At 38.4% G+C, this 20,079-nt stretch overlaps 1 protein-coding gene across 2 annotated transcripts in view; it reads right to left on the reverse strand.

Annotated features, from left to right (window-relative positions):
- Nucleotides 1-252: 252 nt before the first annotated feature.
- Nucleotides 253-20,079, reverse strand: part of sarnp (SAP domain containing ribonucleoprotein) — a 38,483-nt gene continuing 18,656 nt past the window's right edge. For both annotated transcript variants that reach the window (NM_001016484.3, XM_012956973.2), the window contains exons 10-11: nucleotides 2,971-3,054; nucleotides 253-466 (exon numbers count right to left, since the gene is read on the reverse strand). In NM_001016484.3, the coding sequence (NP_001016484.1) occupies nucleotides 425-466; nucleotides 2,971-3,054 (126 nt within the window). In that variant the 3' untranslated portion in view covers nucleotides 253-424. The remainder of the gene's footprint in view (nucleotides 467-2,970; nucleotides 3,055-20,079) is intronic.

A 20,079-nucleotide genomic window follows, 5' to 3' on the forward strand; every position in this document is an offset into this window, starting at 1 on the left:
CGGTAAGGCCAGTGTGGGTAAAGGGTGAGAAAGTGAAAACTTGAGGTCAGTGTTATAAAGCAATGAACTGGCAAACATATATAAAAAGACAACTTGTAATTAGCTCTGGTTATTTCTAACAGGCACGTAAAAACGTTAATGGCCTTATTGTAGTAGCAGTGTGTAAAAGTGCACATGTCATCCCACACAATATGTACTGGTCTGGAAGACAATATACTGTGATGGATGTCAGAAAAATACCAATCAACCATGTTACCAATTAACAAGTTTAGTTTCTTTAATTTCATATGGTTTTTAAAAAAACAAAACAAACAAGTTAATTTTATAAAACCAAAAGCAAACTGAAAACAGAAGTATTTTACCATTCGGGAGTTGCACAAAAAAGGCAGAAAAACTAAAAAAAGTGTGGATTAAAGCGGGGCTGCTAGACAATGCCAAAGCGTTCTGCTCTTTTCCTCTTCTTTGCCTGGGGATAAAAAAAAAGGACATAAGTGATTTTATATAAAAGGCAGAGACAGGCAACCTTTGGGGGAGGCTGTAAACTGGAATAAGTGGAGCCCAAAAAGATTTACCTTTACGCTAATGATAAATATATTAACATTACTTTGTACTTCAGTGGTTTGCATTGACGCCTTGCCCAGGTTTGATTGCAAGGTGAGGAGTTTGTATGGTTTCTCTGGGTGCTCCTATTTTCCTCCAATACTCTAGAAACACACAGTACCTCTTATACTGGTTATCAATATCGCACAGTGCTTTGAATTGTGTTGGTGCTTCATATAATGGTGTTAGTATTATTAATATTAGTAAAATAATGTGATAGAGAGGGTGTAAGTACCCATGGGGCAAGAACTGATGTAAACCGTACATAACCTTTATATAGCACCTACACAATGTGCAGCTATTTATGAAGGACAATAATTTCATGTGTTGCGGGGATGCACCCATTCACTATATACAGTAAAGTATAAAACCTGACCCATTTTATATAACAAATGGACTACATGACAGATTTTCCAATTAAGTGTGGCACAGCATTGTCCCTGATAATAAAAGGACTTAAATTATATTCAACGCATTTTACTCTAAAACAGCGTTGATCAGCTAGAAATCTGTATGAGGATCTTCATTAACACTTGCAGAACATGTGAAAGCGCCCCATAAAAGCAGCTGTTGAGAAGTTGAACAAGTTAATACACAGCTGGCCGAGAGCACTTTATGGATACTGCTTCCTGTTCTCATTTCCCTCCGCCCTTTGCAGCCCCAACTAAGGCGCCCTTTGACCCACAATAGGGACTAATTGGGCAGCCTTCCCCCACCTGAGGCAGTTAGAAGGCTCCGCTCTCTGTGGCATGGAGTTCACACTTCTGACAGAAGCCCTCGCATTTTTGTGCAAGGTAACCACAATCCAGAGGGTCAGGAGTGCATATTTGACCCCACATTCCACAGTTTTACAACCCACTGCATGAGTTACATTAACCACACATAATCCACTTCCAGCTGGGTTTTACTGCACATTTAAAACACCAAACTTTAGCTATTAATGCTACTGATAGGAAAATGGCATTTAAGGAAAAAAATGAGGACAATGAAGGGCACAGAAAGAGGAGAGTTAAAGGCCGGACAGCGGCAAAGCTGCGCATTGTTCTACAGACAATCCCGCCGCTAACTAGGAACGGATTCTGCAGTGCTTGTGAGCTTGGCCATTTTATTTAGGGAAGCCGCTACTGGAAGGCATTTACCACTTGAAGGAAATAAATGTAGAAAACCTTCCAGCAAAAAGGACGTGTTGCAGCCTTATTTTTTCTATGATATTAGTCTAAACCCTTAGCAAGGGGTTCCCTGACTGCATAGCACCCGACTGAAAAGTTCATTACAAGGTGGTAGAAGCACACACCAATTGAGAAAACCTTCCAGTAAGACTTAAAATGGAAACACTGGGGAGTTCTTTAAAAAAGAGAAAGAAAGCAGCTAGTGATTTCACCACTTAGGTATGAGAGGCCAAACAAAAGCAGCATGTATATTACATCGGATTCATTAAAGGCTCCTTCACAGTACTTCATCCTAAATCCAAACGGGTTTAACACCTTTGCTGCCAAATGGCTGGGCCAAATCATTGTGGGCATGATCCAGAGACAAAACTGCCATTTATGGCACTAAAGGGACAATAGGTCAAAGAAAAGCCACTGCTATCCTGCTCATGCTAAACTAACATGTTGCAATTTGCCTCTAGATATATTCTTTATTTACTGCACAGTCTGTCACTTGTCTTGAATGTCAAATGTTGCAGAGAGACAGTACACATGCAGGATACTGAGTGAGGAGAGAAGGAAAAATAGTTTAGAGAGTGGGCCGAGGTTATAAAGGTTTTTTGGTGGCCCCTGGCATCCTAGTCTGTCATTGTCCCAAACATTCCAGATATTCGATCATATACCTGAACTATAAAGGGCATTTATCGGCTATCCACAAAAAAAAATGTTAAAGCGATAGATATGGGGTGCCTATATTTCTATATTTGCCTCCAATACCTGTTCAACTAGCAACTCTAGGGCATTCAATGCTCTTTGCACAAAGTGTAAAAATACTTTCTACTCTCTCTAGACCTGAGCATAATATATTTGTGCATATTAAAGTAAAATTTACTCTTACCTTTGGCCAGGCTCCTTACTATGGCAGCATTAATTGTATCCCTTAACTAACAAAAAATCCAACACTGCCATAGAGATGAGGGTGGACAGGCATGTTCTTGTATATAGCAATATGTTGATAAGTCAGTTAAGAGAGTAATTACATTATAACAAGGTATGTAAACACTAGGACATGATCACAATTAGCCAGTACTGCATAAAATGAAGGCAAATCATAAGCCACAATAAAAAATATGGGCTTGTTAAACCTTTATTGATGCAGAAATATCCTAGTTTCTTTATTTAGAAAAGGATTTGATCAGCCCAAACTTGAATGTAATCTTACCTCGGTATCATCAGTGACTGACGCAGAGCTGGTCACTATACCAAAACGTTCCTTCCTTTTCTTCAGCTTCTCATCATCTTCACTCTAGTAGGGAAAAGTGAAAGTAGGGAAAAGTTCAGCTTAATGAGGGAAGAGTAGACAAGCTTGGTTCACAAAAATATCTAAATAAATATAGGTTTTATTTTTTAAACCTATTTTTATTTTTTTTTTTTATAACTATTATTTACTTTATAAAGAAAAAAAAAAATTGGGCAAAAAGTTGCATAAACATAGGAAAGGTTAGCTGGCATATTTCTGATACAGAGCCTTCTTCTACCCCTCAGTGCCGTGATTCTCACCCAGTCTCACTTAAACACAAAGTGCTCAGGATTCCATTTTTTCTTATATAAATTTCCCAACAGCCTGACCATGTCCTTGCACACAAGTGAAGGATATAAGATAACTACTTATTGTTGAAACATTTTTTATTTGTTTAAATAGGGAGCCACCATGACTGTACAGAACGTTATCATGATCATGAGGAGTCGAAGGAGGTATTTAGAACAGTGAATACTCTGTAGTTTCTGCTGTAGCTTGGCATACTAGTCTACATAGCAGATAACTGCAAAGAGGATACAAACAAGATTTATTTTCTGAACAACAAGAGAATATAATGTATACAATTTACCAGCTGCATCTTTTAAAAAGTGTTTCATTAGTCAATTTCTTTATGATATACTCTGTAGTTTACTTTAGTTGCCTCCATTAACAGATTAGCAAGATGCCCAAGCAGAAAGGGCTTCACTCTGTACCTGGGTGGTAAAGCCATGCCATTGCTCATTTCTAGAGACACCAGTCTGCTGATGCCTCAAGTCGATCACATTTATGGGGTATCAACACCTTCCTCTTAATATGTAGAGAGCAGGATGCACAATTGGCACTGTGTAACATGTTCTAAAGAAAAACTGCTTCAGTGAAAACACCAGCAAATGTGCCTCCAAGTGTATCTGAAAGGCAGCTTCTTGTCTCTTGTATGCACCTTCCAAACCAAATGGCATCAATATAAATCAGAGAATATAAAAACAGCCATCTACATACCCAGGGCAAACAAATTAATTTGCATCAAAAAGCCACTCTACCTTATCAACAATCAAATATCCCATTGTAATGTACACTTGCTATAGAGAGCCCACTTAATCTGAGCCTTTGGGCTCCCTGCTTGCAATCTCAGCCTTGTGCATACAGCCACACTGAGTTCTTTTCTCATATATTAATACCCCTGTCGGAATTGTCTCAGAGAATCCATTATGCCAAAACCCCAGTCCCCCAGTGAATGAATAAACCAAAAAGGACAAATTCACATATTCCTCTTGTAACAAAATAATTAAATAGATTTACAGCCAATAAGTGAATAAATCTGTTCATAAAAAATAATCAAAGTGGCGAGATAAGCAAAGTTTAAGGTTATGGGGAAAAAACATGTTGAGCAGCAACCTGCTTCTCTAGAAGTTTCTTTAAAGGGACAGTTTACACCTAAAATACCTTTACTTACATAGTTACATAGGGTTGAACAATGACCAGTGTCCATCAAGTTCAACCCATCCAAGTAAACCCAGCACACCTAACCCCCACCTACCAATCTATACACTCACATACATAAACTATATATACAACCACTAGTACTAACTGTAGATATTAGTATCACAATAGCCTTGGATATTCTGATTGCTCAAGAACTCATCCAGGCCCCTCTTAAAGGAACAGTAACACCAAAAAATGAAAGTGTATAAAAGTAACTAAAATATAATGTGCTGCTCCCCTGCACTGGTAAAAGTTGAGTGTTTACTTCAGAAAGTCTACTATAATTTATATAAATAAGCTGCTATATAGCCATGGGGGCAGCCATTCAAAGGAGAAAAGGCACAGGCACATAGCAGATAACAGATAAAACCCTATTGTATTCTACAGAACTTATCTGTTATCTGCTATGTAACCTGTGCCTTTTCTCCTTTTTTCCAGCTTGAATGGCTGCCCCCGGGGCTACACAGCAGCTTATTATATAAATTATAGTAGCGTTACTGTAGCAAACACACCAGTTTTACCAGTGCAGGGCAACAGTGCATTATATATTTATTACTTTAAAGCTTTCATTTTTTGGTGTTACTGTTCCTTTAAAGGCATTAACAGAGTCTGCCATTACCACATCACTAGGAAGGGCATTCCACAGCCTCACTGCCCTCACCGTGAAAAACCCCCTACGCTGCTTCAAATGGAAGCTCCGTTCCTCTCATCTAAAGGGGTGACCTCTGGTGCGTTGATTGTTTTTATGAGAAAAAAAGAACATCCCCCAACTGCCTATAATCCCCTCTAATGTACTTGTACAGAGTAATCATGTCCCCTCGCAAGCGCCTCTTTTCCAGAGAATACAACCTCGACAGTCTCACCTCATAGTTTAAATCTTCCATCCCCTTTACCAGTTTAGTTGCACGTCTCTGCACTTTCTCCAGCTCATTAATATCCTTCTTAAGGACTGGAGCCCAAAACTGCACTGCATACTCAAGGTGAGGCCTTACCAGGGACCTATAAAGGGGCTACTTGTGTAGCAATTACATTCTGCCTATTTAAGAAAAAAAAAAAAAAAAAACACACCAACAACAACAACAACAACAACAACACACATTTTCCCAGCTGCTGGTCTACAGCTGGAAGTAGAAGGCAAATAATTCAAAAAACAAAAAATAAATAATGAAGTCCAATTAAAAAAATTGCTTAGAATATGTAATTCTATAACATACTAAAAGTTTGCTTAAAGCTTCTGGCTTTCTGTGGAACAGGAACTGCGACAGTAAAAGTGGCTTCTTATTTTTGTTTCATGCCAGAAATAACCGATATCATAGATATTTCCTAATTAAAACAGGCAAAAAGTATGTTCAGCACAAGCCTTATTCATTAAGCCCATGTTGAAATGGAGTGTATACTGTCCCTCTAACCAAGCTAAAATCACCAGCATGAAAATTGAGAACACTGGAACTGGGGTACTTTTGTCTGTATTCCATGCATTTCTTTGCGGAGCCATGGGTAAGCGCAGTATAATGACTGGGATATGTGTTTTTCACCTTTGCACACAGATTTGTCAGTAGGGTTATATCATATAAACCACGTCTTATTCCCAGGTTCTCTGCATTGACATTTTGGGTATGAGGCCTGTAGAGTCCCACAGAATTATTTTCTGCTGTGAATCTCTTTATAAAGTAAAGAGAACCTGAGAAGACCGCAGATGCAACATGCCTTGTTTCATTTTATTTTTTTTTAAATGAACCATCATGTGCTGAAACACACACAGCAAGCATAAACTGTGTGTGAGTTTTTAATAAAACATTCAAGTAACCTTAACCAGTGACATTTTTGGGGGGGTTGGCGGGTTGGTCATACCACAAGAATCAGCTCTATTAGTCGTAAAATAGACCATGTTAAAATACTCTAACATTAATAACTTTAAAAGTGACCAAAAAAAACCCATTAAGTTTTTTTTTTCTGAAGAACCATTTGTGGAAAAAAACCTGAAAAACCGGCCTTGAGCAGCAACAAAGCCAGATAAGCTGACAAGCAATGGCCTCTTAAAGTTGTCACTGTGGGAAGGGTTAAAAGAAGGATATGCTCATCATGTTTGTGTTATATTTCATGTGCATGACTGCACCTCTCATAAGCCTCCTCTCCACCCTCTAGCAAGCGCTCCTAACTGCTCCACTAAATCAACTCTTCAGAAATATCTAGCCCACTTGACCCGTAGGCCAGCAGGGGTCACAAGGAGGCACACTTACAATGCTCCTCACTCCGTCTTTAGCCTTGTACTGACAGCTTTTGATTCATGGGCTGCTGAAGCCCATCTGAGCTAAATTACCCCTATCCAAAAGCCAGCAGGCCAAGCATTAATCAAACCTCTCCCACTGAATCCCTCCCCCCTGCTTGTTTTTGCCCTCAGGCCATGCTCAAGTGCACCCACGGGCACCATGCAGCTGCTGGGGACAGTGACCTCCTCGCTTAAGTGTCAGCTGGCTTTTTTTGAGTGCCTATTTTCCCTTATTCCATAGCCCAGGATAGTTGATTTTCATGTGAATACATAAGAGTCCCTCTGACTGCTAAGAATATGATTTGTTCCCTACAAAACTTTACAGCGGTTTGGAAAAGGTAAAACAGCGAGCTCATGTGGCTGAAACTATGAAGCAAACAAAGCCGACCCCTCTGCCTTAACTGCCACTCCGGTCTAACCCTTTCCAGCAGAAACTTTGTATGTTTAATTAACAGCACCTCAGGGCATTAGAAACACCTACAAAAACACGGAATGTAGATGCATATATGTTACAATAATGATATGCTTTAATACTTTTCTTAAAAAAAAAAAAAAACTATACTAAACTCCATGCATTGCATTCACACAAAGAGAATACCATAACTGAATGTGTCTGAATAATTAAATCATTTCAGGTTTATAAAATAGAAATCATGGCAATATAAGAAAACACATTTTAGCAGACACAACAACTGCAGTAAGGGAGATATAAAAAGATGTACACAGGCCAGTACACTATATAAAAAAAAAAAAAAAAAAAAAAAAAAAAAAAAAAAGACCTTCCCTCTTATGTTAGAGGTGATACAGTTGGCTCAGTAATTGAAATAAGTATTGTAATAAGAATTAGGGGTATAGATTTTATTGGTTAAGTCAATCATTTTAAATAAAACTTTAGAAGTGCACGTATAAAGCACAGTACAAATGACAATAGAACTGGCAATCGACTGTTAAATCTTCTAAACAAGACTGAGATCTCATTCAGCAGATCCTGAAATTCTAATGTATCACGGTGTACACGTTTGTGTCGGCACTGTGCTTGGTTTCTTTGTGCCATGCTATGGAGCTGGTGCTTTATAAATTTAGAAAGAGGTGCACATAAACAACAGGTTTTCTGCATTTAAATGCTGAACAGGTGCACTAGTCAATACTGCTCTCAAAATATATCAATGTCACCCAGCCCTTCTTTGGCGATTTAATCCATCCCTTTGCAATGTATCACAAAGGCTGCTGTGTAGGCAGCAGAGGGACATTCTTTCACCTTATAAACATTCCCAGCATTTACTGCACACAATTTGCACTGCAACCTGCCTCAACACAAAAGCCTTATGTAGTTCCAGTATCTTATGACGGCCTCTGAGGGCTGAGATCATTTAGCAGGTGGAGGACCAGAGGCAAATGTTGGCCTATTGAAGATGACTGAGGGCCAACGGTAGCATCATACAATTTAACACTTTTTACAATTTACAAGAGGAAAGAGCGAGTTTTAATAGAACGATTTAACCTAAACTAGGTAGCAAAGGTTTGTGTCTGCATAAAAGCGACAGTTGAGATGACATTTCCATTCTGTTTTTAGCAGTCAACAAGTCCCTTGTGTGCAATGTTCCCTCATACTTTATCGGCTATAGGTGCACATTTTAAACTTGTGCGCAAATTTTTTAAAACTATGTGCTCAGTTCATAAATATACATATAATAAAACAATTGTGTTTTCATGTACAATTCTGTGTGTGCATGCACAGCTTAGAGGCAACATTGCTGGTGTGAATATCAACCCTGTGGGCCCAAGGCTTGAAAGAACCATAGGCAGAATTATAAGCAATAAATTCCTAAAAAGACCAATAAGCAGATGTGCTATTGGTTTTACATTACATTTTAATGGCAAAATGTTACAGGTACCTATTATGTGGAAGGCTTGGGGCCTATGGGGGTTACCATAATAGGAATCACCAGGGCTTGCAGCTGCTACAGAGCATTTAAACATTAAAAAAGCATCAACACTCCCCCATCAAGATGCATAGCTTACTTGCATGTATCTAGCTTAGTTTACAGGGCGCCCATTAGAGTGAAAAGTCAGTCAAAACAAAGTTTTTGTTTAACTCGAACCCTGTGGGAAATGGGTTTCCAGTATTTTGGAGCTTTCTAGATAATAGACACTATAGCTGCAATAGGGTTATGATAGTGCCCTCAAGATTAGCTTCATGCAATAAAAAAGTTAAAATGGGTCATTTTTAAAAGAAAATATTTATGGTGTATTTGCAACTAAAACAAACGTGTGAAAATGCAACGTCAAAGACTGAACATCAATGGAAGAACGTAATATGGCATGAATATGGGTGGGTTTATGTTCAGAGAGAGCCAAGGAAATTCTTCAATGTAAACTGAATGATCTCCTTAGGTCAGAAGGATGGTATCGGTATCATTGTGTCATTCTACTACTCTGCACTGAGGGTGTGTGAATAAAAAGGGGACAGATTCTGCCTATGGCGTAAACATCGGGTGGGAATAAACAAAAGAATGAAGACAACAAATTTGTATGCCCTTCCTGAAACCTAATCTAAAAACCTCAGTTGAACTGCAATGGTGAATTATAAAGAACAGAGGAGGTTGGATTTCTGGATTTTCAAATAACGTCAGGTATTCATTTTTGGAATGTGCCAATTTTAAGACCAGAATTTCTTTGCCACCTTTCACCATGTTAGTGAAAAAAATTGTGTAAATTACAACATTAGTCTGATGTACTGAGGAACTCAAAATACACCACTTTATAAATAGGGCAACTGATTATTTGGCATAAAACATGGCTTTACATATAAGAAAGGATTATGGGCCCTTTTAATTTACATACGTTACAATCAATGACATGAAATTTATGGCTCAAAATACTGTTTTCTTTCCTTTTGGAAAAAAAAAAAAAAAGTTTATTTCATTGCCACTGGCTAAACACTTTTATGACAATACCACATATACAGTACATTTTTGGGGGGACAGACCTCAAAACACACAGACGGATGTTACATTTCACAGGATTGCACAAAAAGCATAAAGTCTATTTCTCTGTATATTTTAGGGAAGCATACAGTCAGTCACTTCGTTTTACAGACACCAAATAAACATGAATGCTTAAAGGTTTTTTGTTGAAGCTATAATTTATGGCTTTGAATTGCCCAATACCTGTCCAAACACTATAAAGCAACACTATCTCCTCCATTAAAGAGGAGAAGGGGGAGAAAGCTTGGGGTGCCAAACATTTGGCACCCCCAGGGATTTTACTTTAATGATACCCAGTGCCAGTGCTCGTATTAGCTGAAAACTGCCCCGGCTGGGGGTTCTTATCAGCAAAGGATGCCTAACTTTCGCCACCCCCTCAGCGTTCTCGACCTTTCCTTCTTCTTTAAAGGAGATGGAAAGGCTTAGGCACTTGGGGGTGCCAAAATGTTAGGCACCCCCAAGTGATTTTAAATTGCTTACCTAGTACCCCGGGCTGGTGCCCCCGTTAGGAGAAAACCGCACCAGCCCGGGGTACCTGTAGCGAGCGCTTCCTTTTTCCGTGTTTCTTCTGCTTTGAATTCCCTGGGCCGGCGCATGCGCTGTAGAGTGAAAAGCCAACTTTGTTGTTTAAGTTCTTAAGAAGGAAGCGCTCGCAGCTACCCCGGGCTGGTGCTGTTCTCTCTTAACAGGGGCACCAGCCCGGGGTAAAAGGTAAGCTATTAGTCACTTGGGGTGCCAAAATGTTAGGCACCCCTAAGTGACTTAGGCTCTAAATGTGGCCTAGATCCGGCCTTTTTTCAGCAGTTTCTGCCAAATCCACATGCCTGGCTGAACCGAATCCTTAAAATGATGTGACTTTTTACCCTATAAAACACAGAAATTGAAAATGTTTCATTCATTTGTTCTCTTCAGTTCAGTATTCGACCGAATCTTTGAGGATTTGGTGCATCCCTAATAAATATGCTATTTTACACCACTTCTATAACCTTTTGGGGCATAAAATGTTTCATGTAAATATTCTCCTTGGTGTTCAGAAAACAAACTAAACAGTATAGCCCTGCTGCTTAAAAAAAAAAAAATAAATAATATCAAAAGAAACAAGTTGTGCTAAAGTGTAGAACAGAGAAGCATGCTATCAGTTTCAAATAATAAACCAAAATATCAGCTGGGGGTTTTAAGCAAATTCTTTAATTGGTTACAAGAGATGGAATGAGGTGAGAGCAGCTGCCTGTAAAATAAGTGTTACACTCAGTCTAACCAAAATCTGTGCATGAGGGGATTAAAACTAAAATGTTAAGTTTTGCTCTAAATATTTGTAATGGTCCCACAATTAAAACACCTAAAAGCCTTATTTGCACAATAGACTTTGCTATGAAATAGATGATCAAACAGAACTAAGAAGAACTGATTCAAAGGTATTGGCTCCTAGAAGTAAATAAAGGGGAAGGCATTTTCAAAAGGTGTCGCCCACAGTAGCGCAGAATTACCAGAGGCAACAAATCTCCCCGTGTGCCAGTACCCTAAGACTCAAGTTCCAATACTGCCTTGCATGCTTATTAAAAAAAACAAAAAAACAAACATGTAAGGCAATGTGGCAACTGGAGCGGCCTATATGCCTGGTATATGTAATCAGAACAACAAGTGCAGGAAATAGCAAAGAACAGGCAGATACTGCTGATCTTCTGGTACAGGTATCGGACCCCTTATCTGGAAACCAGTTATCCAGAAAGCTCCGAATTACGGAAAGCCCGTCTCCCATAGACGGATTTCCTTTAAACGGATTTCCTTTTTCTATGTAGAAATAAATAAAACAGTACCTTGTAATTGATCCCTACTAAGATATAAATAATCCTTATTGGATGCAAAAAAAAATACCATTGGGTTTAATGAATGTTTTAATTGATTTTTTAGTAGACTTAAGGTATTGAGATCCAAATTACAGAAAGAGCCCTTATCCCAAGCATTCTGGATAATGGGTCCTATACCTGTACTGATATTATACACTGCCCAGACCTAATACCAAAAGCGAAAAGGCTTAACACCTGGTGAGAATAATGGCAATGTAGTTTCACACACTAAGATTGTAAGCTCTACGGGGCAGGGACTTCCTTCCTACTGTGTCTCATACCACTTTAAATATTACAATATATATATATATATATATATATATATTTATTATATCACTTGTCCTCCCTGTGTGTAATTTTGTATTCTGTAAGACTGTACAGCGCTGCGTACCATTGTGGCGCTTAATAAAGTTATACATACATACATAGGGGGAGATTTACCAAGACCCGAACGCTCCAAGCGTATTCTTGCCGATTTTTTCGCGCCCGCGCGATTTTTTTCAAACGTCCGTGCGAAAAATTCGGAAAGGCTCTGTCGCTGTTTACAATGGTTCGGGACAAAAATTCTGCGACTTTCGGATCGCCAATACGATATTATCGTGACTAATACGATTTTTTCGTAAGCATTTTCGTAATATTTACAATCTTCAGAAATTTTCGTTTCCAATCCGAATTTTTCCCATTCGGGATTCGAACTCGTGTTTTATAAATCTGCCCTTAGAATTACATAGTGGATAGTGGAAGTAGCCCTGTGTAAAAGTTTAAAACTTGGATATCAATGGACAGGTCATGAGGACTGAAAGACGCCCTGTTTATACCCAGTGTTTTCTCCAGTTCTACTCTGGCAGAGTTGGTTGTTCGATTATACCCGCACAGTTGGCCCTAATTCCCACATGAAGCACAAGATGTTGCCCATCATCACAGACAGTCACTGTTATTCTTGACATTACCAAGATGGTGTATATGGTCTTATTCATATATTCTTGTATAAACCTACTTTTAGAATTCTGTCTTAAGCTTTTGTACACTGTCAACATGGATGTCTTTAAGGATTGTTTTTTAATTTAGGTGACATGAAACAGATATTAAATAAACAAAGAGTAAAAGATGCACATGTAATGTTGTCCTGTAAGCAATGCCTACTGCCAGTAGTAGTACTAATAAATGCAATTTAACCCAAAATAGGTCCTTCTGCTGTTTAGGGTGTGCCCCATGACTCTTTAATAGGCATTTAATTTTATGATAAACAATGCAATATTATTTTATACCTAGTCTTGGGTTCCAAGGGTCATCTCAAACAATCTAGTTGCTAAGAACACTGGTTTATACTATAGGGTATATTTATTAGTGTGTAAGTAAACATCACTGATGATCAGATATTTGCTTTTGTTTTCTAACATGTACAGTGGAGGAAATAATTATTTGACCCCTCACTGATTTTGTAAGTTTGTCCAATGACAAAGAAATGAAAAGTCTCAGAACAGTATCATTTCAATGGTAGGTTTATTTTAACAGTGGCAGATAGCACATCACAAGGAAAATCGAAAAAATAACTTTAAATAAAAGATAGCAACTGATTTGCATTTCATTGAGTGAAATAAGTTTTTGAACCCTCGAACAAAAAAAGACTTAATACTTAGTGGAAAAACCCTTGTTTGCAAGCACAGAGGTCAAACGTTTCTTGTAATTGATGACCAAGTTTGCGCACATTTTAGGAGGAATGTTGGTCCACTCCTCTTTGCAGATCATCTCTAAATCCCTAAGGTTTCGAGGCTGTCTCTGTGCAACTCTGAGCTTGAGCTCCCTCCATAGGTTTTCTATTGGATTAAGGTCCGGAGACTGACTAGGCCACTCCATGACCTTAATGTGCTTCTTCTTGAGCCACTCCTTTGTTGCCTTTGCTGTATGTTTTGGGTCATTGTCGTGCTGGAACACCCATCCGCGACCCATTTTCAGTTTCCTGGCAGAGGGAAGGGGGTTGTCGTTCAGGATTTCACGATACATGGCTCCGTCCATTTTCCCGTTAATGCGAATAAGTTGTCCTGTGCCCTTAGCAGAAAAACACCCCCAAAGCAAAATGTTTCCACCCCCATGCTTGACGGTGGGGACGGTGTTTTGGGGGTCATAGGCAGCATTTTTCTTCCTCCAAACACAGCGAGTTGAGTTAATGCCAAAGAGCTCTATTTTGGTCTCATCAGACCACAGCACCTTCTCCCAGTCACTCACAGAATCATTCAGGTGTTCATTGGCAAACTTCAGACGGGCCTGCACATGTGCCTTCTTGAGCAGGGGGACCTTGCGAGCCCTGCAGGATTTTAATCCATTGCGGTGTAATGTGTTTCCAATGGTTTTCTTGGTGACTGTGGTCCCTGCTAATTTGAGGTCATTAACTAACTCCTCCCGTGTAGTTCTAGGATGCTTTTTCACCTTTCTCAGAATCATTGACAGCCCACGAGGTGAGATCTTGCGTGGAGCCCCAGAGCGAGGTCGATTGATGGTCATTTTGTGCTCCTTCCATTTTCGAACAATCGCACCAACAGTTGTCACCTTCTCTCCCAGCTTCTTGCTAATGGTTTTGTAGCCCATTCCAGCCTTGTGCAGGTCTACAATTTTGTCTCTGACATCCTTGGACAGCTCTTTGGCCTTTCCCATGTTGGAGAGTTTGGAGTCTGCTTGATTGATTCTGTGGACAGTTGTCTTTTATACAGGTGACTAGTTAAGACAGGTGTCCTTAATGAGGTTGACTAATTGAGTAGAAGTGTCTAACCACTCTGTGGGAGCCAGAACTCTTAATGGTTGGTAGAGGTTCAAAAACTTATTTCACTCAATGAAATGCAAATCAGTTGCTATCTTTTATTTAAAGTTATTTTTTCGATTTTCCTTTTGATGTGCTATCTGCCACTGTTAAAATAAACCTACCATTGAAATGATACTGTTCTGAGACTTTTCATTTCTTTGTCATTGGACAAACTTACAAAATCAGTGAGGGGTCAAATAATTATTTCCTCCACTGTAAGTGACCGTTCATTGGTTGTTATGTGTAACTTCACCAGTGATGTTGGCTTACACACTAATAAGTATGCCCCTATGGCTAAACTGAATTGTTGTGGAGAACCTGGTCTCAAGCCAATTTAAAATTCAAGGATTTGGGCCATCTCTATACAAAAGCAGACAGTTTCATTAGGTTTGTTCACTAAAAAAAAGTCAATAAAGCTTTTAATAAATTAATCAAATTTGTCAGACACATGTAATATAGAGGTTTTTTTTTTTTTTTTTTTTTTTTATATAAACCTAGGTCATTAGAACAACATAAACCTAAATCACTAGAACAGCAATAATCACATTATCACAGTATTAATGTGTGTACTCAAAAGAGAACTCATGGGGTATGGACGTGACTTAATCTGTATGGCTGTGGAAAAAAAATCTATGAAGGACAAATCCCCAGCCTGCACAGCAGGTAATGCACAGGGATGTGAAAATATACGGCTATAGAAATACAGAGACTGCCACAAGGGACCTCTTGGTAGTGAGGAAAAGGCAAGATGGGGCAACAAGGTTTTTGCAGTAAGCTGTTCTTGTTGGAGAAAAGAGGCAACAGAGCGTGGGGTGAGAGAAATTTGAAAGACACATTAGTCCTTGTGATTAAAACAGCAGGGTTGACCAGCCGACCGAAAACTATCTGTCTTTGTTGGTGGGGCTGAAAATTTGCATTTATATAAAATTACTTTCAAACCAACTAGATGGACAGAACATGTATTTCTTACATTCAGCAGTACCAAATGCATGTACTTAAGCAGTTCATACTTTTTTTCATAATTTATTTTTTTAAACTTGAGATAGTCACAAACTTTAAGAAAACACCACCAAACAGATATACAAGAGAGAACAGCTGAAAGAAAAAAAAGTCTCCCAATATTACAATATCTCTTAGCATGGCACTACCAAAAATAAATAATTATATTCCTGTTTAATACAGGAAGCAGATACACAAATCAGCATGACGAAAAAGTAAAAGGATCTCTACAAGCAAGTCAAAGTAATTCTATGCAATTAAGAACTATACAGCTGCTTTTCTACAGATTTAGGATTGGGTAGGCTGGTGTACATATAATAGCGATGAGTAACTGGCCAAATTACTTTCTTCATTACCATACAAAATAAAGGAACAACAATAAAGGGTTTACAATTGACAGACAAAGAGCAAAGAATGCTTTCCAACTTGGTCACAGTAGCTGTAGTGACTTTACAGCCCAATGCAATACGATGATGCAACGCATACTGTCTATCCTGTTAATATTCCGGAACATGGAAGACGTAGCACAGTTCACCTCAGTTGCTCTTTCCATTTGATATGCAGCATGCGTGGCTGCTCCAGAAGTGCATTGTTCTATGTCCTGCATTGCATATGCAAGAAGACATGCCATAACGTATTTTATGACAAAATAAATTTGCTTTAGGGCAGCTTGGTAACGGGAAGCAGATACAAAAATTTCACATTGGTAGCTAAACTTTTAGTGGCACTTCTATCTTTATCTATATTCCACACTACTAGGCGCAGACATGCAGGCTTGGTGGCTCAAGAAAGGGCTGAATTGCTCACCAGAACGCTCATTAAACCATAATAGGAGAGGGAGGATAGGATTTGGGCAGAGAAGATAAGATGTATGTGTGTTAGCAACAAAAGACAATTTTTGTTTCACAGCAGGGATAAATAAAGAAGAACCAGGTGACCCCTCGGAGGGAGGTCAGCTTCCCCCATTTAGTCTTGGGAGGGGTAGAGGAGGAGAATAAGGACAAGGAAGGGAGCTGAAGTCAAAACAATTTAACCCTTTAGCCATTAAATACATGAATCAACAATCTGCATTTTGCGATATGGTACATTTGCTTGCGATATGGTACAACTTCAAGCATCATCTATAAAACACTGAGCTGGTCACACTTCCCAGCCTGTAGCATACACAGCATTTGCTTGGAAATGGCAACTTTCAATACTGCCAAACGTACCAAGGCAGAAGATCTAAGCAACATCACATATGCCCAGCAAGTTTCATGGCTTGTCCCATGTACACGCGCATACACTGTGTGTTTCTCATTTGGGGTTGTTTCTTTGTACTCAAGCCCCTTTTTACTCATATTTCAGTCCCAAGAGAATCTGTTAAATTAAAGCAGATTGTTTAACCCTTTAAGTGCCAGTAGAATTTTTGCCAGACCCTTTTTTCATGAGAACCTAAGCTTCCTAAATCTGCCTTTTTTTGTATTTTCACTTCTGAAACAAAATTTAGAACACTAAATCAAAAATAAAAAAAAAAGGGAAGGATTGTTTTTCATGATATAGAGATTTATACAAGAAAAAATATTTTATTATAATGACAAAAATTAAACTTATTTGAAAAGCTTAATGTCTCTTGAACGTGCAAATACCAGATATGTGTAGTTTTATGGAGACTGGCTTCTGTGGACCAAAAACTCCAAGAGCTGCAAATTACCCAATTTTCAAAGAAAAAATCCTGGATCATTAGGTTTACCCCAGGAAACCATATATTTTTGAAAAGTACACATTCTACCGAATCCAAAATGAATAACCATGTATTTCTATTCCTAAGTAACAGTAATGCGTTTATGAACTTAGGGGTTTCTATAAAAATGTATGAAAAATTTGTAAAAATTGCCCAAAACCTTCCACTTTCAAGCACCTTATCTCCCACACAACATTAGGTACCAAGATAAAACATCCTAAATATGAAACCATGGGTTCACTGAACAGTTTGATACCCAATGTGCATAGGATTATCTGCCATTAAAAGACCCAAAAGAAGTTAGCACAAACATTTTATATACATCTATTTCTACTATATACGTGAGGTAAAGTGGCAAATAAGTATGACAGCAGAAAACCTCATTTTCAGAAAATACACATTCTGCCAAATCTTAAATGAGCCTTTCTATGGCAAAGCTAAGCTTAATGTAGCTATTTTTCAAAGCTTGCAATTTACCCCATATTTCATATCACTCCAGCATAAAACATCCTAAATATGAATGCCACTGTTTGATGCACAGTATGCATCAATTTAGCAAACTATATGGCGCACTGCATTGCTATTCACAATGGCGATAAAACTATTTTTGAGGCAAAAAAAACAAAAAAAAGGCACAAAACTGTGCAAGAATGTGTGTGTACATATTGTGCGTGCAGGCAACAGCAGGCATGTAGTTTGCACATGCCTACTGTTGCCTAGTGGCCCCTGAGCAATCACACCCAAGGGCCTGCTTGATCCCTACCTCTGCTCACTTAGAATTTACATTCTGTGGATAAAAGTATGTATGTTCTGTGGCACTTAAAAGGGTTAAATGCTAAAATATAGAACTGCAGCAGTACTAATGAACTGTTCTATGGCACAGTGCTGCATGCAAAAGTAGTGCTTTATAAATAAAAATATACATGCGTAGAACATGATCAAAACAGAAAGACCAATTTCAAATTAGCTTAGAGTACCTTGGTCTGTACTGTCTGCTCTAATTAATAAATACATTTTATCTATAGAGAAAGAGAAGCCAAATTGTTATGGAAAATGGTAAAATACTTTCCTGAATCCAGTTATTATGCAAAAGGGAAAACAGCAGCAGAAATATAATTTCTCTTAGCAGGGAGCAGTCATAGCTGTTCTCTGTGAGGCAATTTCCCTGATCAGTGGCAGCCTCACAAGCATTGTAGGAAGCCATGTACCTCCCGCAATATTCATTGTTGCAACTTTTGCCATGAGCATTTGTCAAATATAAAATTATAGGTAGCCTTGCTGTTATCGATTAATATATAAGTCCACCTATTGTAAAACTGCTTATATTAAATACATTGTACGCAACATGAAACCATGAAGACAGCTTATTCCTAACAAAATAAAAGATTGCTCGTATCTAATGGGCATTTAGAAGCACTAAGTATGCAATGTACAAAAGCGAAAATCTTTAGTATTAATCCACAGAGTACACCGAGCAGAGACAAGAGGTATTTCAAATAAAAAAGTGGTAAGGATGAACTGGCACAAACATTTGTTGGCTAATCTGTCACAATGAGTGACCATAATTCTGTAGGGACCATATTTCTAATTAAGAGAATATGAGGGAAAACGAGAGGATTTAAATATGGTGAGTCAAGAGAGCCGTGAGCATTAGAAAGATCTATGATAAAAGGTACAGTAGATATGTGGCTATCAGAGAGCACTGGGCATATGATATTCTGCCAACAGGTTATTGAAATTTCTGTTAACAGCTGTTTAAAAACCATGTAAAAGTTGTACTTTGTAAGTGATTTAATAGAAAAAAAAGAACATTTTATAAATTCTTTGTGAAAATTTAAACAAATGCACAATATATATTAAATATATAAACTGAGGGTAATGGATCACTATAAATAAAAGCACTGGAATTGCTGAGAAAGATCTCTAAATATGGTTAGGAGCATTAGAACAGAGTTTCCCCACTTCCATGTTAGCAGAGAAATGAGCTGGAGCTCTAGTAACGCTCATATGGGGATTTGCTGTAACCAGCCTTTAGGATGTTGCTGGTGTGGCTCATTAATCTACCACTAGTCTATTCACTTAATAAAAAAGATGGAAAGGTGTAATCACTGGGGGTGCCAAAATGCATGCATGGTACAGTGAAAAAAAAGCCGGCTTTTTGGTTAAAGTTCAGCTTTTCGCTGAACAGGGATCAGGTAAGTGATTACAATCACTGGGGGGTGCCTAACATTTTGGCATCACCCAGTGATTATACCCTTCCTTCTCCTTTAAAGATAACTTTTTTTCAATTAAAAAAAAATCATTTTTGTATGATCACTATCAAAGCAAACTGTCCATTTGTACAACCAAATAGGTCATGGTGTCTGACCCTAGTAGTTTTATCCTGGATTAGAAAACATGAGTGTACTCCAGTATGACAGGTGAATGACAGAAATGTACCTATACTAAACAGCTCTGTGTGTTGCACTAAATGATATGGCTTCCCTCAATCACCCTGGGTAATGCAGAAAACAGCCAAGTTCAAAGAAAAAAAGTATTCAAAAATAGCCACAGAAATGTAATTTCTCTTATCAGCATTGCAGCAATCACAATTGTTCTTTGTGATGCAATTTCCTCTAGTTGGTGCAGAAGTCGCAATGCACTATAGGGCAGTATGGATAGACACAACTTATAGGCATATTTAAGAGCCTTTTAATAAACCTGTCAATTCAACTTAAAACTTGCCTTAAAATAATTGATATTTTTTCCCCAATAGAGCAGCTTGGTATTATTATAACTAACAAAATCAAATAAAGCATTTCTATAAATTGATCAGGAATAATCACACAAATCTGCTGATGTTTCTATAGGACTCCTAGCCTTCAGCAGTGAGTGCAGAGCACCTGGGCATGGTAAACTACATTGACAACATAATGGGAAATACCTGC

This window comes from Xenopus tropicalis, chromosome 2, assembly GCF_000004195.4.
Source record: "Xenopus tropicalis strain Nigerian chromosome 2, UCB_Xtro_10.0, whole genome shotgun sequence".
Lineage (NCBI taxonomy): Eukaryota > Metazoa > Chordata > Amphibia > Anura > Pipidae > Xenopus > Xenopus tropicalis.